General features: G+C 59.8%; 4 protein-coding genes across 4 annotated transcripts; all 4 read left to right on the forward strand.

Annotated features, from left to right (window-relative positions):
- Window positions 1-825: 825 nt before the first annotated feature.
- Window positions 826-6,312, forward strand: LINJ_36_4920 (conserved hypothetical protein; the record flags this gene model as incomplete). Its single annotated transcript, XM_001469829.1, has 1 exon — window positions 826-6,312. The coding sequence occupies one exon, from the start codon at window positions 826-828 to the stop codon at window positions 6,310-6,312; it is 5,487 nt and encodes a 1,828-aa protein (XP_001469866.1).
- Window positions 6,313-8,082: 1,770 nt separating this feature from the next.
- Window positions 8,083-11,061, forward strand: LINJ_36_4930 (conserved hypothetical protein; the record flags this gene model as incomplete). The annotated part of the gene is made up of 1 exon (XM_001469830.1): window positions 8,083-11,061. One exon carries the CDS (start codon window positions 8,083-8,085, stop codon window positions 11,059-11,061), a length of 2,979 nt encoding a protein of 992 aa, XP_001469867.1.
- A 1,839-nt stretch (window positions 11,062-12,900) lies between these two features.
- On the forward strand, window positions 12,901-15,084 carry LINJ_36_4940 (conserved hypothetical protein; the record flags this gene model as incomplete). Its single annotated transcript, XM_001469831.1, has 1 exon — window positions 12,901-15,084. The coding sequence occupies one exon, from the start codon at window positions 12,901-12,903 to the stop codon at window positions 15,082-15,084; it is 2,184 nt and encodes a 727-aa protein (XP_001469868.1).
- Window positions 15,085-17,340: 2,256 nt separating this feature from the next.
- Window positions 17,341-21,777, forward strand: LINJ_36_4950 (methionine synthase reductase, mitochondrial precursor-like protein; the record flags this gene model as incomplete). Its single annotated transcript, XM_001469832.1, has 1 exon — window positions 17,341-21,777. The coding sequence occupies one exon, from the start codon at window positions 17,341-17,343 to the stop codon at window positions 21,775-21,777; it is 4,437 nt and encodes a 1,478-aa protein (XP_001469869.1).
- Between the last annotated feature and the right edge of the window lie 165 nt (window positions 21,778-21,942).

Here is a 21,942-nt window from a genome sequence, read left to right on the forward strand (position 1 = left end):
GTGTGGAGTTGCGTTGGCGCACGAAAACTATATGTTGGCTGTCTTCGTTTTTTGTTTTTTTTTTGTATTTTCGTGCCCTCATGTGTGTGCTCTCTTTGCGTTTTTTTTTTCATTTTGCTTTACTTCCTTCTTCCTCTTCGTTGTTGTTGCCCGTGTGGGGGTTCGTTTATTTCACTCCCTGCCCGTTTACGCTTCGTCCCTGCTTTTCCGACCGCCCTCTCTCGTCCCTTTTTCGGTGTCGTCGCGCTGTGCTAGATCTCTCTCTCTCTTCTTTTTTCTTGTTACTGTTACGTGTTCCCTCCCACCTCACGTTTGCCATCGATTGAGTTGCCATCCGGTGCTGTGTCTTCTGTTTTGCTCCTGCGGTGTGCACTCCTCCGAAAAGCCCTTCTACCGTAGACGTGGAAAGCTAACTGTCGGACGTGCCAGCTAGCTGCTCTTTAGGACTTCGACAACTTCATCACGTCACACTTGGTTTCTCGTCTTTCGTGCCCGTCGGCACCCTAACGTTATCCCACAGATTGCGCATCTCGGGATCCTGGCAGTGCGTGTGCGTGGCATAAGCGCTGGTGGTGAGGTGACTAGCTAAAGACAGAATAAAGGACGTGGCGAAGCAACCTCGTGCGCACTGGCAAGCCCAACAGCACGGGAAAGACGCAGGTAGACGGTATTGTGAAGGTAAAGAGCAAGTTTTCACAGCGCAGACGTGCGGCGGTGTTGGTTTGCTTAGGAATTTGCGTGTGCGTGTGCTTTCTTTGCTGTGGGTGGTGTCGCCGTGTTTTTTGTTATTGCTCACGATTGTAAGTCGGACCAGAAAGTCGAAGTATGCGGAGTGAGACGATCATGAGGCGCGCGCACCGTCATGCCAGCGGGCATGGAATGGGCGGCGTCATGAGCAGCACCAGCGCGACAGTCGTCCCGGCAGCAGAGTTAGCGGACGCAGAGGCAGAAAAACTGTCGAGCGCGGATCGTAGTGGCGGCAACGGCACGAGCAACTGCAACGATGCGGCGAAGCAGGCGACGGTGCTGGAGCGTTTGTGGAGACCAGTGGAGTGCGTCCTAATGGACATCTGCTACGCGATTGATGATCGGTTCATTATTCCACAGAACATCACTGCTGTGCCGGCGCTCATAGAAGAAGAGTTCACTCACCGGCAGGGGTTTTTTATGCTTCTGGGACACTTTATCTCGATCTCAACTCTCATGGTGTTTGCCGCCTACTCCCGCCGCCTGAGCAACCTGGTGAGTGGGGCGTCGCCAGTGATGGGTGAGATTCTGTTTTGCGTGTCGCACCTCTCTCAAGTGACTCAAGAGCAGCTAGGCTGGAGTCTGTTCTGCACTGGCTTCCTGTCACCCAGCACTTTTGAGTGGGCAACGACGGAAAGCGGCATCAGTGGCGGTGTGGCGATATTGGGCGGGGCAGGCAGCCCAGGCTCCAAGCGGCAGATGCTCGGAGCCAATGGCGGTGGCGGATTTGGCGCCAGCGGCGCGTCAGCCGGTGGGTCGCAGGGCTCGACTGGCATGGGCGGTGGTAGTGCCGGGGGCATCGCGGGCTGTCCGTACACAGGTGGGAACCTGGTGCGGTACTTGTTGGGGCGCAAGGCTAACAGCATGATTCGCCAAGAATCGTTGCGATCGTACCTGTACTCTAGCTTTTACTCGCCGTCGGCATTCTTGGCGGAGCAGACGGTGTGGTTTGTCCTGTTGGCGGCGACAATGGATCTGGTCTCCATGCAGCGGCTAGCCGTGGCAGCCTTCTTCGCAAACGTTGTGGGATGGCTGCCAGTGTACTCTGTCAAGTCGTTGGCCGGGCTGGGGGTGGCTCTGGTGGTGGTGTTCATGTATTGGATTCCGTCGTCGGAGGTGGATGACGCCGTTCTCTCCGTCACATTTTTGCAGCGCCCCATGCACCGCTTGCTCTCTGCCTACTGCGCCTCCCTCTGCATCACTCTCTTGTTTGCCGAGACGCTCCTGCTGGAAGACGTGCGACGGGTGATCGTTCATGCTGTCTTTACGCTGCCGCAGCGGCTGCTGCGCGTCGGCGGACATCACCCGGTCGTTGCAAAGATCGTGCATGGGTGCGCGTGGCTGCGGTGCGAGTATTTTTATTTCGTCGACTTTTACTTTTTCTTGGGGATGATGTGTTGGCTGTCACTCGTCTTAATGGAGACGGCGGCGGGCATCTCGGTTTTCGGCACTGCGGCGTTGTTAACTGCGGTTCCGTGGCTGGTCGGCAGCGGGTGGAGGGAGACGCCGATGCAGGCGCTCAAGGACACGGTTATTTATGTTGGTTTCTACGTGGTAGTGGCGATTCTGCTCGCCCACGTCGTGCCGTGGAGCGGGTTGGCATTCTTGTCTAATGCCATGCAGTCAGGTGCAGTGTTGTTTCTCATGGCGGCGCGCTGCGAGTGCAAGCAGCCGGGCGGGAGCGCGTACGTGCTGCTGTGGGTGGCGATGATGTGCGTTTACCTCTACCTGAAGGCTGGGGCGATGCGCGGGACGACGGGCTCATCGACGCGGAGCCTGTACGACTCAAACCCTCGCGCCAACTTTGCGAAGGCGGCGTACGCTGTGTGGTGCGGCGGGCCGGAGACGGAAGAGGGGGCGCTCAGCCTGCTTCGCAGTGCGTGCATCACTTTCTGGCAACTTCTCTCCAAAGGTTTGAGCGAAGAGGGCATTCAAGTGCTGCACTTCAACGTAGTCGTTCTCGGCTCGATGCTGCTGTTTTCCACTACAGTGCGCGCCGTGGTCGTGGAGGGCGTACGCTTCTCGAGCCCTGGACCAGCGGTATCAACCTCAGCGGAGGCCACAGCCACACCCGCCGCGGCATTGGCAGCTTCCTCCGTGTCGCTTTTGCCGACGAGCACAACCGCTGCTTCGGCGAAAGGCGATCACAACGGTGGCGCTGCCCAAGCCTTGGCAGGGCGTCAGTGCTGCTTCCGTAGCGTATTAAACGGCTCCCACTGTAGTGCGCCCACGTCCTCGTCATGTGCGAAAAGCAGAGCCGCGGCACATGTTGTCGGTGCAAAGGCTTCGTCGTCGTCGACTGCAAGCATCATGAGGCGCTCATGGCAAGCGCCAACTCATGCTGCAGCCGCTGCGATTGACGCCTGCGGCAGAGGCAAGTGCAGTGATGGTGTTGCAGCACCAGAGGAGGGCGGATCGGAGGAGAGTGTGGCAGAGGCACTTGTAGAGATGGAAAAGATGATCGAGGAGGCAAAGGAGGCCACCAGAGAAGTGTGGTTTGTTGCACAAGGAGTAGACGAGCAACCAGCCTGGCCAGCGCCTCCGGCCGCCACAGGTGTGTCGCCTGTCGAGGATGAGGAAGCGCCGGCGGCGTTAGAGGAAGAGACGGAGATGCCAGCGGCGCCGCTAACTTCGACGTCGAGTCCAAGTATGTCGAAGCGCGAGGACAATCAGAAGGAGCAGCGGCCACAGCTGTCCACCGCGTCGTTGACCCAGAACCCGGCATCGGTAGACTCGGTGGACGAGGCTGTGAGGGAGGAAAATGAGAAGACGCCTCCTGAGCCGATCAGTGGTCTCGACAGCAAGAAAACGGAGGTGGCGTCAACCGTGTTTCCGAGAGACGAGAGCGACCTCATCCAGCATGCGTCGCGGAGCGCATCCCTTGAGGAGATTGTCAACTGCACCGCCACATCTTTCACCTCAACAATGTGCCGCTCCGACATGAGCTCAGCCATACTATCCAGCTTTCGCCACGAGAAAGCCGCATCGCTCACGAGCCGCAGCTCGACAGCCGCGGAGACACCGCTGGAAACTCGTCGCGAGCGGCAGGAGCGGGAACGCGAAAAGGATGGACGATACGAGCGAGAGCGCGTCAAGACACCGGCATCCACGGCCTCCTGTGCCTCGGCTTTGCCGTTTCCGGCGACAAAGGCGCAGCGAGAGGAAGCTCAGACGCCGCCGCAGCAGCGGACATCCAAGTCGTCAGGGGGGCAGAAGACGTCTACAGACACCGAAACACCGACCGCTGCGTCCTCGGCGCCCGCTCTTCCACTGCCGCGCTCCCATACGGAGAGCCTAAAAAAGGCCGCGGAGACTCCGATGAGTCCCCTGGTGACCAGCCGCCAGACGGCTGTGACAGAGAGTATGGAGTTGGTGCGGTCGAAGAACTCAGGAGCGGACGCTAGGACAACAGCAGCTTCTGCCGCGAAAGCAGCACGCTTAACAGAATCGACGGCGTTGGCCGGTGCTGCCTCGGCTGCTGCGGGGGTCGGGGTGGGGGCCAAGAAGGACAAGGGCAAGGCGGCCAGAGACAATGGCGAGGGCAAGAAGGCCGACGGCAAGGTGAAGATGGCCGCGGACAAGAGCAGCACGAACAGCAAAGCTGTGACTGAGCCATCTCCAGGGGACGCGAAAGCGGTGGAGTCGGCTGCCGCTAGCGGGCCCGTTACGTTCCCGCTTCCGAAGCCGCGCCACGAGCACAAGTCAGCGGGCGAGGCTGTCGCCACCGCAACCGCGAAGGCACCGGCCGCCGCAGCCAAAGGTGCAGCTGGAGACGCGGCGGGTGGTGAAAAGCGAGGCAGCCACAAAGCCGCCCCATTCTCCATGCCGGAAAAGGCGGGCGCGGCAACTGCAAAGAAGGCCGCCGCCGCTGCCGCAGCACCACCCCAGATCTCGGCCTCGGCACCAGCACCCACGGCGTCGTCGTCATCGTCTGTCGCGACGGCACCGGCGGTGCTGCCATTGCCGTTACCGCGCTCAGTACAGGCAGCTGAAACTGACAGTGCGGCAGGGGCTGCTCAGACATCACCGGCAAGCGGCGAGCAACCCCATGAGGTGCCGTTACAGCAGGCCTTGCGCGACTTGCGGTGGGCAAGCGCAGCTTCACACGTGACACCAGCTGCTGGTACGGATGGGTCTGGCCAGGTGTCGGCGAGTGGGCCGAAGCATGACGTCAAGAGTAAACCCTCCGCCGCGGCGGCTGCCGATGATGCAGAAGAGTCCGACGTCAGCTACGACCTGGTCCGTGCACTCAACTTCCTCAGACTAAAAATAAACTACGCAGCCGGTGTGGACGATGGTGACGACGATGACGGAAGCAGCTCGACGGTGTCGAATGCGGACTGCCGGCACAACCCTACGTCCTTTCTTCACTCGGACTCACCAGAGCACTCGACAACGACACCGAAGCGCTCGCTGTCGAATGCGCCCGAGGTGAAGTTGGGCGTATCTGCAGCAGCTGACTTGGGAGTCGATGCGAACGTGTCTCGCACGGTGCCTCAGCGGACTGACGAGGCTGGTGCTGCGCACGAGTCATTCGCGCTGGCGCAACCGTCAAAGAACGAGTCACTGATGAGCACCCCGCAGCGCGTCTCCCAGGCGATTCAATCAGTGTCCGAGTGGACGGCCAAGAGCAGAAGCGGCTTCGGCGACTGCCGAACGGACTCCTTCGCCTCTACAAATCACAACAGCGCTAACTCTAGCGGCAACTGCGCTCTACACGACCGCAGGTCTCCTGTCTTTCACGTCTTCCCCACTCACCCGAACGCGGCAGTTGCTGCGACGGCAGCCGAGAGCTCCTTGTCCCCGCACCCGCGGCCGGTGCACATGGACGTGGCGTCGCACGGCAGCGAACTGCTGCCTTCTGAGATGGTGGAGAGCGGCATGGAATTGTCGGCAGCTACGCGGTACATGGACTTTAACGCTGCCTGCTCCTCGCTGGGGCACTACCAGGTGCCGCAGATCGTTGCGCCGCCTTCGCCGCCGTTGGAGTCGCGGCAGTCGTCCTCCTCGCACATGCCATTCAGTGTTTCTACCTTCAACCACAGCGGATCACAGATGTCGTCGATGTCGAGCATCGGGCGATCCAACTCCGACACTGCAGGCGATCGGAGCTCGGTGCTCCCTCGCATGCGAGGCGCGCCAAATGGCCGGGTGTCGGTGATTGAGCAGATGGCAACGCAAAAGACGCAACAGAGCGTTTCTGTTGCTGACACGATGCAGCAGATGCAGTTTGGTGCGTCGAGCATGCAGCAGGCGATGATGGTGATGATGCGCGCCCCGGATGGACAGATGGCCTTGTACCCGATGGTGTACAACCAGCCGGTGTACATGGCGGACGCGAACGGGGTGATGCAGCCCGCGCAGAGTGTCCAGACGACTTCTCATCCGCCGCCACAGCAGCAGCAGATCGTATACGCTGCTGCCGCACCGTCGCCGGGGCAGGCGGTAGAGGTTGCCTACCACATCGCACCTGACGGCTCGTACATGATGACAGCGATTCCTCAGATGCCGCAGCAGATGATGGGCCAGTATCAGCAGCAGCAAGAGCCATATCAGCGGTTTTGACGTGAATAGCTGAAGCCGGAAGGTCAAGTCGAGCGTGCCCTCTGCGCATGCACGCGAGCGTACGATGTTTTCACGTTGTAGAGCACGAGTGGGCGTTTCGTGGCGTCTGAGAGTTATTATTCTCCATACTAACGTGCATGTGTGTGTGTGTGTGTGCGTCTGAAAGTTCTTGTCTGGAATCGATAGCGACCACGCGCAAACTTGCTTTTTCTTTTTTTCGTAGGGGACGGTCTCGGCGTCGACTTCCAACACTCCTGAACTCAGCACAGGACAAACACGGAGGGCTGCTATTTCCGCTCTCCCTCCCACCACCCCATTCTCCATTGCCAAAAGAGGCGTATAGCAGCGCTCTACCCGTCGCTTACAGTAACTTCAATGCAGTGGAGTACTGCCGGGGCACAAGGGAGAAAACGCCGCGTTAAAGGTATACATTTTTGTTTTCTGCATGCTTGAGTCTACAGGGTTTTTTTTCTTCGCGCGTATGCGCCGAGAGCACACCTGGCGGCGGCGAACGTGAAACCACAGAGGAAGCACAGAAATCTGGAGAAAGGTGCGAGTGGGTGGATCGCCTCTGAGGTGTTCCCTGTTGTGCGTCGCTGATCATTCCGTCTTCTGTTTCAACTAGGGGACAGTACAAGCAACCTGCACACCTACTCCAAAGGATTAACAAGAAAAGTTTAACACCGCCATATCTTACTTTGCCATCCCCTCACCGCGACTACTCTCGTTGCGTGTCGCCTTGAGCTTTCTTGTTCCCCCACCTTAGCATCGCCAGCAACGAACGTACGGCACAAATTTCCTGGGTGGAACTTCTCCAGACATTGCATCTGAATATTTTCATGCTGCAGGTTGGTGCACCGTGTCGAACTTGACGGTGCCCATGCGGCGCCAACCTGTTAACAACGCCAAAAATACGAAAAAAAAAAACAGAAACTAAGAGAGACTCGTCTCGGACACGAGCGACAGAGGCGCCGTATTTGATCTCATCTGAGCGTGAAAAGGACGCACCACAATGTCTGTCGCTATCTCACACATACACAGCTCCTCTGTTCACGCTTAGGGAGGGAGCGGAAAGGCTAACACGGCTGACAGCTGCGGTGCAGGAGCACTTCTCTCCTGCAGGAACGTTGAGGCTTTCGCGCACTTTGTGTTTTTTTCTCTATTCCGTTCGTTGTGACCCCCTCGTACTTCCCTCCCTCCTCCACACACACACACACACACTCCGCACTTGCATCCGCTATGCATTCAGTGAGCACAGTCCTGCAACCCTGCACGTTGGAGAGCGCGGGCATAGCGCCACCCCCCCCGTCTCCAAAACGTTGTCGTGATCTACTCTTCTTCCTCTTGGGCGTTTTGGTTCTGTAGGTGCGCGCCATACACCGTCTTGTCCGACGGTCGCCTCTGTCCCGTTTCTGGTTTGTCCGTGCACCAGAGAGGCTAGAGAGAGGAGTGTGTGGGTCTGCATGTAAAGGTATACATGCATGCATGTGCTTGTGTGTGCGTGTGTGCGTGCATCTGCATATCTCACCCTGTTTCACGTGCACTCCATTAACCGGCGTTGACGACCTCCCGCTCTTCCTTCACACAGACACACATGTACATCCAGACCGTCACACAGCACCTTTCTGTCCTTCCCGGGTATCTTCATTTGCTCTTCCCCTTCCCCTTTCTCTCTCTATGCGCGCTGGCCGATGATACGTTGCGGTGCGGAACCTTTCACGCCCACTCCTTCCTTCCTCGCTTTCTGCCTCTCTCCCTCAAGGCGCCGCGATGAACATCCACATATCCGGGAATCTGAGCAAACCGACCGTGATCTTTGTCGCCGGATGGCCAGACACCTGTGATGTCTTCCGTGACAACGTCATGGCCACTTTGGCCACGGACTACCGTATTGTTGGAGTGACCTTGCCCGGATTCGACGACGAGCATCCGTTTCTGGAAGAGCTGCGCAAGCGAGGCGACGCAGAAGGGCTGAATCAGCTGGGGAAACTGCGGGGCGGGGGCAGCGGGGTATCAACCGCGTGCACGGCAACTGGGTCCACGTGGATGAGCACGCTTTCGCCGATGCGATTCCTCACCTCCGCCGGCGCTGCCCCGCAACCAAACGACAGCAGCAGCCGCGGTGGCGGGGCATGCGCGAGAACACCGCTGCAGGCATTCGGCCTTCCCTGTCGCTGCGCCGCATTAGAGCCTTTCCGCACCTCGTGGAAGGGCCACAGCTTCCAGGATCTCGTGACGCTGCTCGAAATCGCGGTGGACACAGCCATGGAAACGTGTAACTACTGCCCAACTGTGAGGTCGCCCATCTCTGCGGAGGCGCAGGCGAGCGCGAGACGCAGCGGCGGCGGCGAAAGCGAGGCATCAGAGCCCGCCACCGATGCGTTCGCGGCTCACCAGTTGCCACCCACATACACTCGGCCAGTGCTAATCGCGCACGACTGGGGGTGCTTGTTGGCCTACGAGCTACTCCTTGCCCGGCCAAGGCTCTTCTCTCGCATCGTCGCCCTCGATGTCGGCGCGTACTGTTTTGAAAGCGACGCCGCTCACGTTGAACGCATGTGCGCTTTGGTATCCGGGCAAGGCAAGGGCACGCCAGCCGACATGGCCCGCAGCCCTTTTGCAGCAGCAGAGGCGCAAGCCGCGGTAAACAAGGAAAAGGCTGCGAATTCATCCGCTTCTGGGCGGGAGGTGGACGCTATCGCTCAGACTACTACAGCCACCTGCGATCCAAACTTGGCTCAGCGAGGACGAATAGTGCCGGCAGCTGGCGCCGCCCCGACCCTCACGCTGCTTCGAAGACAGAGTACCTCGCCCCTGGACGCTGCGCCGGCCCTGTCGACGCTGCCGCAGATGCGCAGCGGTCCTTCCACTCCAGGGACAAAGCGCTCTCTCGCTTTGCAGTACGCCATCCGCCGGCGCAGGGGCGCCGCTCTACCGCAGCGTGCTGAGGCGCGCAAAAGGCTTTTCATTGTCCTCTACCAGTTTTTTTTGATCGCATGTGAGCTGTTTGTGCCCCATCGCCTGGCGCGCTGGCTGGTGGGGTGGTTTGCGAGCGTCTCCGGGCGACCCTCCTACTCGTACGACCCACAGATGGTGGTTACGCCGACGATGGAGCTGCTGAACCACACTCTCAACGCACAGTTCTTTGCGCGACACCCCCTCGCTGTGGAAAACCGGGGCGCTCTGCAGCTGCCCATGCTACTGCAGACGGAGGAGACCAAAGGCTCTCCATCATCTTCAGCAGCAGCAGTAGCTACTGTGGAGGCGGGCTACTGCAAGAGCAAGGGACCTGCGCAGGCAACGGCCGCCGGTTGGAAGATCATGCTCATCCCGTATCTGGAGAAGATGTCCGTGACAGCCTTCCGAGGCAGCGCAACGTCTGGCAATCAGGGTCAGCTGCAGTCGAATGGCCGACCCCTGTCCAAACGTGGGGTCTGCGAGGCCTTTGAAGGAAACTGCGGCACGATTCGCAAGTCCACGCATTCTGGGCGGGCACAGCGGCACAGGCTCTACGGCGACTCGTCGACAGACAGCTGCGCAAGCGTTGATGGGATGGGCGACAATTTGGAGGGTGACGGTGTTGCTGGCCGAAGCGGTACCACGTTTGACAAGAAGAACCCGACAGACGACGCGCACGTCGTCTTCTCATCGTACGCGAAGGGGGCTGACATGGTGTTCGATGAGTGGAAGTCGCTCGCCGCCGGCACGCGCGGCATCGTCGATGAGGGCCCAAGCGGTCTCGGCAGCAGCGGCGAACTTGACCCGTACACCTCTGTCAAGGGCATCGCTGCACCCGTGTGGGTCACCGAGGATCCGCTCACTCTGACAGGCGCGCAGAGCTTCATGGAGACGAACAGGGCAACAGGGGTGGGCAGCAAGGACGTCAGTTTCTTGATGGCTGCCGACGGCACCTTTGCGGGCGACGGCAGTCGCGCTGACACTTTCGGCGTCTCTTCTAGCACTGGTGCAAGACAAATGCACGTGGCAAAGCGGCGCCTCTTCTACCAGGCCGTCGTCTTTCCACCGTTGAATAGCGTCGCCACCGGGTCGTCGTCGACGTCGTTTTACGGCGACCTCGACGATGGCGACTCAGATCGCAGCTCTGTCGGGCCACGCTCGACAGTGCTGAGCCGACTACGCAAGTCGAACCGCACCTCTCCGCTGCGTCCTGCTGTGCCGGTGCACGCGTCGCCCTGGCACTCGTGGATCTACCTCCGATTCTGGTTGGGGACGTTCGTGCTGCGCCTCGTAGCGCTGGTGTCGTGGCTCCTTGGTGAAAAGCCGTCCATGCAACCGTCATCTGTGCCGGGCGAAGGCATGGCAGCCTCGAGTGCCACCGGCGCTGCGAGCAGGGCGTCATCGAATGTCATGACCACAGCGATGACTACAATATATCGTCGACTGCCTGCTACGCCCTCACTCGCTGCAGATGTTTCTACTCTGCCGGGGAATGGCGACGTCGTGCTGCAGCCAAAGAGCCACGCGCCGCTAGTCACACAGCGCTACTTTGTGCCGCTGCCGATTCCTATTCTCTTTATGTACGGCGGCGAGAAGCGCGTCATGTTTCACGCCGACCACTGGTGCTCGTACATACGTCAGTATCAGCGGCCGCGTGACGGGATTTCCGATGTGGTTGAGGTACAGGGTGGCGGGCACTGGTTCTTCGCTGAGAAGAAGTATCAAAAGAAAGTGGCAGATCGCATCGCCGAATTCCTCGCGGCAGAGCCAACGACGCCGTATGAAGTCTGACGCGACGTGCATGGGCGTTGCAGCGCGTCTGGGAAGACTCCGCCACGAGCTCACGGTCCGATCGCTTTCTTGAGTACGGGTGAGGAGTTCATTGCTTTTCGACTGCGCTTCTGCTAAGCACCGACTGCGGCACTTGTCTTTCTGCACTCATCTATCTTATGCATGACGCCGCGCCATTACCTGCGTTTCCGCGTGCGTTTACTTCCGTCTTCTCGCACACGAACGCGCTCTCACGTGCGCGTCGTCTTCGCCAGCACAACGCCCTCTGTGAACTTTGCCTCCTAGAGGTTGTGCTTCAACGCATCTCTACGTGGGCACGCTGCGTGTCAAATGTGCGTCACGGCCTTCATTCTTTTTCTGTTTTTTTTTCTTTTTGTTTCTTTGGTGCTCCTGCCCGCCCTGATGACGCCGGCCACCTCAGCGCGTGGTATCGGCGTCGAGCGCCCAGGCTTTCTGGAGAAGCGGCGAGGCTGCCGCCTACTTCTGGGCACGGCTGGCGGACGCTTGGTGTCGGTGGGCAGGCTCGGTGCCGCTCTGTGCGGGGGAGACTTGCTACCATGATGATGCTTGTACCAGCTCCCCAGGAAGCACGCCAAGGACGCGGCACGTATTGGAGAGCAAGAGGCACGCCGATCAGCCCCACAGCACATGCCTGCGAAGCGCACGGCACCTCCGACGTCCCGGGCGGGTGGGCTGGCGAGGCCCGGGTGCCGGCAGCATGACGAGAGCAGCCCGAATCAACGCAGCGAGTCCTCCAGACGCCCATGTGGAGTGTCGCCACACGGTGGCACGGGAGTGCGCGGCGCGAGGCAACGGGGTGCGAAGGATGGCCCGCAGGCAGCGGTGCGCAGGGTCTCGGAGGGCCCTGGCCTGAGAGGCTGGCCGACGTTGTCCGTGAGCTCACCCGGTGCGCGCGTAGCTGACGCCTCGCCTGTTGGCCGGCACGACGGGCACCACGGCTTCCGCCCTCGAGCGGGGGACCCTTGGCGGCGGCGTGCTTTGGGTGAAGGCGTGCAGGCTACCCGCGTCTGCGTCTGGCGCGGATCGGGCAGCACGCCGCCGGCGGAGGGACCGAGAGGGGCAGGACGGGGAGAGCTGGTTAGACGCGTGGCCTGATTCGATGACAGGGGCTGGGCGGGCGCGTCCCAGAGGGCCTGGATGCCGCGGCGGTGCGGCAGCGGTGGTGGAGCTGTGGCTGGGTGTGCGTATATTCTGTTGCCCTGTACTTGGTCGAATATGGACATGCTGACGAGAAGCGAAGAAGTTTGGGATTTGGTGAGGGAGAGCTGCCTCCAGCGGGGTCCTTGCGAGATCGCGCAGCACAGCGATATTTTTTTGACCTTTTTGTTTTTGGTGCTGTTTATCATTCTCGGGTCTGTGGCTGGTCGCCCGGCAGCGCACGCCCGTGAAGTGTACGGAACGATTGTTAAATAGAATGCTGCTACCCTTAGCAAAGGGCACTGCAGCGGCGCTTCACACCACGAGAGGTAATCTTCGAATGGTGGGAAACGTCGCCGAACTACAAGAGACTCGAGTGGTCTCGAGGCGAGCGGCGTAGTGCACACACGTGTTTTGAACGGTATCTTGTGGAAGAGGGGCTTTGCAGGTTTCTTTCCCCCTGACATCTCAAGCGCACCTCCCTGATGCAAACTCACTGTTTCGGTGTCTGTACTTCTTTGAATGCCACGGTATTACCCTTTTGAAGGCTTGGAGGAGGTTTTCGGTGCCGACCGACTGCTAACGTGCGGCCTTCATGGAGCATTCTGGAAGGCTGGCCTCATCAACGTTCTTCCCTTTTTTCTTCCGACACTCTCTGATACTCAGCGACGTCAGCAGGCGATGGAACTCGACCACCTCAAGGACGATGTCCTCATGGGTGACACGAACGAGGTCACGGTACCGGCGGCGATCGTAGCCTCGGCCCCGGTGCTTGATATGGGCTTCCATCCAAGGCTCCCGATCATGGCGGCTGGCCTCGTCACCGGCGAAGTTGAAATCTACAAGCGCAAGAGCGTCGATGAGATGGTGAAGATACCCTTACAAAACGATTTCTCATCATGGATCTTCTCCGGGCAGTACCGCGAGGACGAAGTGGTGATGAATTACCATCATCAAAATATGTTGATGCACCCCTCTGGCAGCGTCTCGTCGATGGAGTTCACCGACGATGGCAACTACCTCGTTAGCGCCAGCGGTGATCGCACGATATCAGTGATGGACTGTGTCTCACTCCGCCTTGTCATCCACATTCCGGATGAGGAGGTGCGTGCCCGCACGGCGGGCAAGAAGAAGCTGAACTCCATGAACAAAAAGAACGATCCGACTGCGAAAAGCGGAAAGACGACACGGAAGAAGACAGCGGCCGCGGGGCGCAGCAGCCGCAGTGGCCCTACTGTGCCGGTGAACCCGCACAAATACGGCATCTCCTCTCTCAACGTCTGCGATGAGAATCTCATAGCAACAGGAGACGACGACGGGCTTATCGCGGTATGGGACATGCGCGAGCGGAGGCCTGTGTATGTGTACCACGAGCACGGCGACTACGTGTCGCAGCTGTGCTACTTCACAGACGCCCAAGAACTCGTTTCCAGCAGCGGCGACACGTGTCTCGGCGCCTACGACATGCGCGCCGGCAAAGTTCGTGACTTCAGTGTACGCCGAAAGGACGAGCTAAACTGCTTTGCCTTCATCAATAGTAGTGGCGTCAGCAACGCGACTTTCATCCCGAGTATTGTGTGCGGTACACCTCACGGCGGACTGCCGCTATGGAAGTACGGCTCGTGGGCTCGTCCGTACGACGTGATGGACCGCCACCCCGCAGAGTGCGAGGCCATCATATCTTTTCACGGCGAGAGCACCTCCTTCAACCACAACCTCATCCTGACCGGCGCGTGTGATGGACTAGTGCGGGTGCTGCAGATGTATCCGGTGCGGCGCAATCTCTGCCAGCTGAGCGCACGCGACTACACCTACTCTCACTCGAGCGTTCTCGGGAACCAGAGCAGTAGCGGTAGGCACCAGCAACAAGGCAGCTACGTGGTGCGTCGCGCACGGGGGCAGGAGACGATCAGCCGCATGCGCGTGTCACACGACGCGAACCTGCTTGCCGTCAGCGGCTCGGACAACATTATTGACTTCGTCGACATCGCTTTCATGAACGACGAGGCGGAGCTGGATCAGCTCCGCGGTCGCGCGGAGCAGCACCATCTGCGCACCCTGCGCGAACTCGACCGCGAGTTGGAAGAAGAAGAGAAGCGCGAAGGTCGTCTTCTGGAAGGCCGTGGAGCCGACGGTGAAGGCGGCGAAAACGACGTCGACGAAGCGAGCAGCGTCCCGTCCAGCAGCAACGCTTCGTCTCAGCCAAGCGAGGACAGCGACACCGATGTCAAGACGGAGGCCGACGTGCAGACGAGGCTGGCCTGGCGCGAGGTGCTGCGACAGAGGTTTGCGAAGATTGGCGTTGCGCAAAAGAAGCGCGCCCATTTCGACGGCAGCAGCGACAATGATGACGATGGTGGAACTCCAGCTGCGAAGAAGAAAGCGTCAGAGAAGGCCCCGCAGAGATCTGACGTGAGAGGGCAGAAAACAGCCAAGTCCAGGGAAAGTGTCGCCGCATCAATACGGCCGCCCTCTTCAGACACCGGTGCATCTCTGCCCTCAAAGGTCTCCAGACGTGTAGACAGTGTTATGTCAGGCACCGGCAGGTCATGCAATCAAGAGGCGCTCAAGAAGAAGAGGCAGGCCCCCGTCGAGGCCTCCGCGTTGTCGGCCACTATGGTAGCTACGGACGCCGCCAACACGAACCCTCCCTCCGCGGCAGCTTCTTGTGTTGCAGCGGTGGAGTCGATGGACTCGATGGAGGTGTACCGGACGGAGCGGCAAAAGAAGCGTGAGCGTGCCGCAGCGGCCCGCTGGCTAAAGGAGGAGCGCCGGAAGAAGATCAACTTTACCTATGAGAAGCGCCGCAGACGCGTGGGTGGCTTTTTCGGTGACATGGTGAACCTAGACGACCATGGCGGGTAAGAAAACGTCGCTGTCGCATAAAGAGTAAGAGAGGCAGGGGGTGGGGGGCCCCGCTCTTCTTTTTTTTTTCTTTTGTGCACCGCTCGGTCTGAGCTGGTGGTAGTCCGTGTCCTTTGGTACTAATCTGATATGCGCGTAAGTCGTGGCCGAGGTGGGCTGCACCCCAGAATTTTCTTTTGCTCTTGTGCAATATGCCGTAGGACCACAAAAAGGAGCTAGGCAGGGAGCATGCGAATGACACACCTGATGCCCTTGTATTTGGACGGCAACTGCACCCTGGCCTTCAAGGACGAAAAACGGTACGCGGCACCAACATGAAACCGAAAACGTCATGCGTGCCGAGTATCGGCACAACACATCGTACTAGCGCACAACGAAGGAGCTAGACACCACTGTGATGCCACTGAGGGACCATGCGTAGCTGCACCGTCTCACTACAGTCCATGTCTGTGCTGTTCCCATTTTCGCCAAACGCGAGCATCAGCGACGAAAAGTACTACATTCGCTCGCCTCTAGGGCTATAGTGCCTCTCGTTTCGCAAGACGATGTTGGCTTACACACATTCCGCTGTCGTGTGTGCGCCGTGTCTGCCGTGGCCACGTGCACTGCCGCACACCCGCTTCCTGTGCTTGGGTGGCCTAAGCGATCTCTGCTAAGGCTCTCTACAAGCCGGCCGCAGAAGGTTTTCTCCGCATTGTAGCAAAAAGGTATCCATCAATCCCCTATCTCGGTACCTTTCACTTGCACGATCGTTTATGGCTATCCTCTACGAAGCCAAGTGCGAAGCACCGGTCCCTGTGGTGTCACTCACTTCGGCACTCCTTTCCATGTAGCATTTTGTTGTTGTTTTCGCGGAAACTCTACTGTGGTTTGTCATGCCTCTTCTCCCCGCCTCCAAAGGAAAGGACGCCGCTGCGGCACCCAAGAAAAAAGTGCACCCGCCGGAGCCCTGCGGCTGCGGTGTGGACACGTATCGTGCACCCCCTAAAGGAAAGAAAACACCCCCTGTTATCGTACACCATCCCGGCTGTGCGTACCAGCGCACCACATGCGACGCCTATCCTCATCTCCCGCGGTGCACGACGTGCCAAGAGCCGTGCAAGTTTTGCCTCGGCAAGAATCGCTGGTGCCCCCACTGCTACGAGAAGCAGTGCACGTTCCGGTACAAGCGCGTTGTCATTGGCGTAGAGCCGTTGACCGGCGCTGATGTGGGACCTGGCAAAGGTGAGCTGGCATCGTCCCTCGGCCGCCGCGGCACCTCACGACGCCGCACTACGGTGCGCTTGGTGGACGAGAAGCGCAAGGCAGCCAGCATGCAACGCAGCACCTCTGCGCAGCGACGAGGCACGAACGTTGCGGTGAGTTGAACCTCGAAATCACTGTGAACACATCCACTGAGTCTCTTTTTGGTGCGAGAACGCGTCTCTCAGCAACAACCAGACGGCGAGTGAGAAGGGGAGCGACTTTATGTACATTAGTGTTTCAGATGCTGTCGGTGTCGTGTGCCGGCGACGCTGACCCACGGTGATGGGAGGGGCAGGCCCACTGATTGCTCTCGCCGTCTACCGCTTGCGCGTGTCTGTGTTGTGCACACGAGGACACGGCTGTACTGATACCTTGCTCGTCGCCACGACATTTCTTTCCTTGTTCGCCCTCTCTTGCTCGTTTTGCACACTTGCCTGTTGAACTTGTTCGTCGGATTACCTCGACGTTCTTGTCGAAACCACCACAGCCCCCATTCACGTCCTCTGGCGCTTTCCGTCTGGTGTGGAGCGTGCGTCGGCACACTTCGGCATGTCGTGAAGAAACGATGCTCTCCCTTTCTCTCTCTGATGGTGACGATGGTCGAGCATCGCGAGATCGTCGCCAGCTCCATCAAAGGTGATGCACTCTTTTCTCCCAACGATGCAACGACACCCACCCTGAGTGGAGGATGCGTGTGGGGCTGGAGCGGGTCTGCGCGCCTGCAGCGCCGTCCCCCTTGACGACGATATCTGCGACCTTGACGAATATGCTGCATCCCTGGTCCTTTTCGGTTCCTCACCTGGGAACTGGGCTTATCCTTTTCCCTTTTCCGGCGTCTCCTTCTTTTCGCATATGCGCGGATGTCCACACACACACACACACACATATCAGAGCGCCGTAACCACAGGGCGGGCACTGCTGTGGATGAGAGCAGGGGGCACTTGACTGATCACGTTCTTCGTGTCTCCAAAGCAGCAACTTCTCAGCACACCTGTTTTTCACGAAAAGAATATGAGTGACGAGACGGTGTTTATGGATGCGGGGGAGCGGCTCTACGTCCTGTATGGTTCTGAGACAGGCAACGCAGAGAGCATCGCGAAACGTCTGCACCACGATGCGACAAACAACCACGGCTTCCCCGACGCCGCGTGCATGACACTGAACCAGGCGGTATCGATGAAGCTCTTCGACGCGCAGCTCGCCGAAGACGCGCCCGCCTCGCTATGCGTCGTTATCGTGTGCAGTACCACGGGTGAGGGCGAGCCACCTCAAAACGCTGCCCGGTTTCGCCGATGGCTGCGTAACGCCGCCGGGACTCTTCACAAACTTCGCTACTGCCTTCTGGCCCTTGGCGACACAAACTACAACAGCTTCTGCGCCCCAGGCATCTTTATGGACAACAAGCTTAGAGACATGGGCGCCGTCTGCTGCTACCCGCGCGGCGAAGCTGATGACAACGTTGGCTTGCACCTCGTCGTGAACCCGTGGCTAGAGGGTCTCTGGTCGGCGTTGAAGCAGAGCGGCACGGAGGGGATCGCAGCTACGGGCCAGGAAACGTGCGCTACAGAGGATATCCGCATCGACATGTCTGTCGCTCAGGAGGCCGCCCTCCTTTACTCTAACTCTTCTCCGTTGTGTGCTGCAACCGCACTTTTCCTGCACGAGCGGATCACCGAACTTGGCGGCAAGGCGGATTTGTACCCGATTCAACACTTCAACCCCACCACAAGCCTCAGACGACCCCCAACGGTGCTCTTCTTCGTCCTCGGCACAGAAGGCGATGCGGACGCGCAGTGCGAGCAGTGCGCCTGCGCTGCTCAGCAGCTACCACCTCTTGGACCTTTAAGCGCTTGGATAGGCAACAGCGACCCTTGTACTCCACCGCCGGCAGAAGCGGTGGAACTGCACCGGTGGATGTCCGACCCGTCAATCCGCTTCTTCAACTCTTTGTTCGTCTCGCGGAAGCCTGACGGTGCAAGTCGAGCTGCCGCGCTCGACGCCGATCTGAAAGCCCTAGCGACAAACTGCAAACTCGAATACCTTTGCCGTTGCCAGCTCTCGGGCGAGGTGCCGTCGGTCGCGATTAGCGCAGATGACGTGTTCCTGTGGGTGGAGAAGGTGCTGCATAGTCTTCCAGGGGTGACAGCCGATACGGTGTATATTCGTCGGACCATGGACGACTCTTTCGACACCCGCGTTGGCGCGGCTTTCCGTGCTGCACATGCGCCGGGGTTACGCAGTGGAAGCGCCACAGAAAGCGACTATGTTGCCAGGGGTGGCAGCGCGCCAACGCTCATCGGGCAACGGCTTTACCGAGTCGGCCTCGAGGACGATTGCGGCCGCGGCGACGCGGGGCATGCGTCCTCCGAAAACGGCGGCTCTCACGGCGCGGGCGCGTCGAGAAAGACGCACGAGGTAGTAGACGACCTGCTCACCCCCATCGTCTTTCTCTACTCGGGCCACTCCTCTTTTGTGAAGCAGTGCGCCATGAACATTTTCAGCGGCTCCGGCCAGCATCACCTGCGCTGTTCGATTAGTGAGCTCAGCAACTTTCAACGAATGGGCTTCCCGAGGCATGCCACGTTTGTGTTCATTGTCTCTGGTGTACTGACAGAACCAATGTCGCGCGTGCTGAAGGTGCTGCGCACACTGCAGAGCCAGAAGAAGGATATCGAAGGTGTGAGCTTCGCCATCCTGGGCATTGGCAAGACCTCCGAGAGTGGCCGGTTCAACGCCTGTGCGCTGGAGCTGGAGACGCTCCTGCTGAAGGTGAAGGCAAACAAGATTCATTGCACAGGTTTGGCAGACGTGGACAGCAGCAGCCTCGTGCCCATCGTTCAGTCGTGGGAGTCGAGCCTCTGGGGTGCCATCGTGCGCCCCATGAAGAGTACCGCCTACCTTGACATTGCATCTCCCGGCATCCAAGTGCAGCGTAGCGTGGCGCCGTTGGCCACCAGCGGTAGTTCAGTTGGCGCAGCTCTCTGCCTTGCTGGCGCGTTGGTGGGCGAGTCTGTGATTCGCGATGCTGGTGGTAATGGTGGCGTTGGTGGCGGCAACGATCTTGTCGAACACAGCAAATTCGGGGACTTTCTGAGCGCCAGCGCCAGTCCGTCTCTGCTTCCTCTGCCAGGCGGCGTCGGTCCGAGCAGGGGTGCTGACATGCAGGGATCGTCGCTGGTTACTGTGCCGGGGTCATCGCTGCCAGGCAACTCCAGCACTCCCACAACGGTTGCGGCCGGCGCTACGCCGGGCTCTGACAAGACGGACGCCTCGGCCGCTGGCGCTGGCTTGGCCGATGCCCTCTCTCCGTGGGACACGACGCCGCTGCACAGGGAGAAGGCGCGTCACACCCCAGTCGTCTTCTTGTACGCGTCGGCTGGTATGTCGAAGGCGATCGCAATGCACGCGATGCGGAGCGCCGAGGAGAAGGGTTTTCCGACTGCCGTGCACCCCTTTGCGCACTTTCAGTTTGTCGACTACCACGCCCACCCAAACGTGATGCTGTTCTGTGAAGCAGGCGCGGAGGGGCAGACGAACGGCGGGCGCCGTTTCAGGAAGTTCCTGACGAATCCCTCGCACCACCCGGGCACGCTGTCGTCTGTGCGATTTGCGGTGCTCGGCCTCTGCGCCACACCGGCGGACGTGGTTCATCCTGCCTTTTGCTGGGCAAAATTACTGTTGCGGCTGCAGGCGAATCGCATCTTTCCAGTTCTCATCATGCCGTCCATATCGCAGCTGCACTCGCTTGGCATGCCGTGGATTAACTGCGTGCTGTCATCCCTGGCGCTGCTGCCGTCTTCTGTAGTGGTCCCTTCACCTCCGAGAGGCCCCAACGCCCCTGGTGCCGGTGAGCTAACCATTGGGCCGTCCCGTGTGGGCACCGCTGCTGCGCCGAGGGCACGCGATGACGACGCGGACAACGATGCCGTGGAAGAGGCGGCAGATGCCGGCGAGGAGGTGCAGCGCTCCGTGTCGGCCGACATGGGCAGCTGCGGCGCCGATGTCTCGACAGAGCAGGACTCGTGCACCGAGTGGTCGATGGAGAACAGGATTGCCTACCGGGTCGACGGTGTCGTGCAGTCGTGGAAGCTGCTAACCTGCCCCACGGTTCGGCATCCTGTCGTCCAGCTGGATTTTTCGGTGAGCATGGGAACACAGTGGGCACCAGGGCAGACCATCGCCGTCGTTCCATCCAACAGCACAGCGCAGGTGGAAGCGCTGCTGCGCCTCTTCCACCTGACGCGTGATGAGCCGTTTCTGCCGCCCGCCATCGCTGGCCCCGGTGTCTCCGTGTTCCCGACCTCCCCGCTCTACGAGGCCGTGGATTTTCCGGTCAGCTGCGGGACGGTGCTCATGCGATACGTGGAGCTGCGCGTCACTGGCATTCACAAGCCGCTTTTCGAGTTGTTGGCGCGTCCCTGCGCCTCTGAGGAGGCGAAGGCGGCGGTGCAAACGATGTATGCGGAGCTCCTTGCCGACCGCACCCCGCGAGACTTGTGTGAGGTGCTTGAGGCCGTCGGTGCCGCTGCCCACTCTCTACCGCCGTTTCGCCACATTGTGGAGAACCTTTCCTTGCTGCAGCCACGTCAGTACTCTATCTGCAGCTCCCACCGTGCCGATGCCACGACGCTGTCCATCTGCTTCAAGGTGGTAGAGAAGGGCCTGTGCACGCGATGGATGTATGAGCAATGCCTGTCTGCCGCGGGGTTGCCGCTGGTGTCTGTCGCCAGCGCGGCCCCGACGCACGCGGAAGGGTGCACAGCGCCCTCGGCTGTGCGGCAGCCGTTCCTTTCGAACACAGCCATCGTTGCCAAGGTGCGCGTCGTGATCCCTTTTGAGATCCGCAGCGCCTCGGTGTTTCGCATGCCGCGCGACCCGCTCGTGCCAATGATCCTCGTCGGGTCCGGCACCGGCATCGCCCCGTTCCGCGCGTTTCTGCAAGAGCGCGAGGCCTGTTTGACGGAGCGCCAGTTGCCATCCGGCTGCACTTGTCCAAAAGGGAAGCTCTGCGGATGCTCTTGCGAGAAGGCGACGCGCCATGGCCAGGCCGTGTGCGGCACGATCGACGTCTTCTTTGGCTGTCGACGCCGTTACGAGGATTACCTCTTTCGCGACGAGTTGTCGCACTGGAAGGACAGCGGCGTGGTTCATTCGCTGGCCGTCGCCTTTTCCCGTGACACGAATGACGGCAGGTTCTATGGCGGCGGCTGCTACGTGCAGGACAAGATTCAGGAGTGTGGAGTGGCCCTCATGGACCTGATCCTGCAGCGGAACGCATATGTTTTCGTCTGTGGTGACGCCGACGGCATGGCGAAGGAGGTGCACAGAACGCTCCGCCAGCTCATCCAGCAACACCTGACACTCTCCGACGCCGCGGCTGCCACGTATCTCGAGCGAATGAGCAAGGATGGGAGGTACCTCCGTGAAGTGTGGTCGACGGGTGTATGAGAGCGAGTGCCCGCACGCAGCGGACGGTTCATCGTACGAAACCGCGTCGAAACAGGAACTAGCTCACCTTTTTTTGTGTGCATTGCGCGCCTTGTCGCTTCTTCTTCCTCGGCTTCTCCGTCGTTACCCCTCCCCTACACGTGACGGTAACGTCAACGTGGGTTG

This window comes from Leishmania infantum, chromosome 36 (assembly GCF_000002875.2).
Source record: "Leishmania infantum JPCM5 genome chromosome 36".
Lineage (NCBI taxonomy): Eukaryota > Euglenozoa > Kinetoplastea > Trypanosomatida > Trypanosomatidae > Leishmania > Leishmania infantum.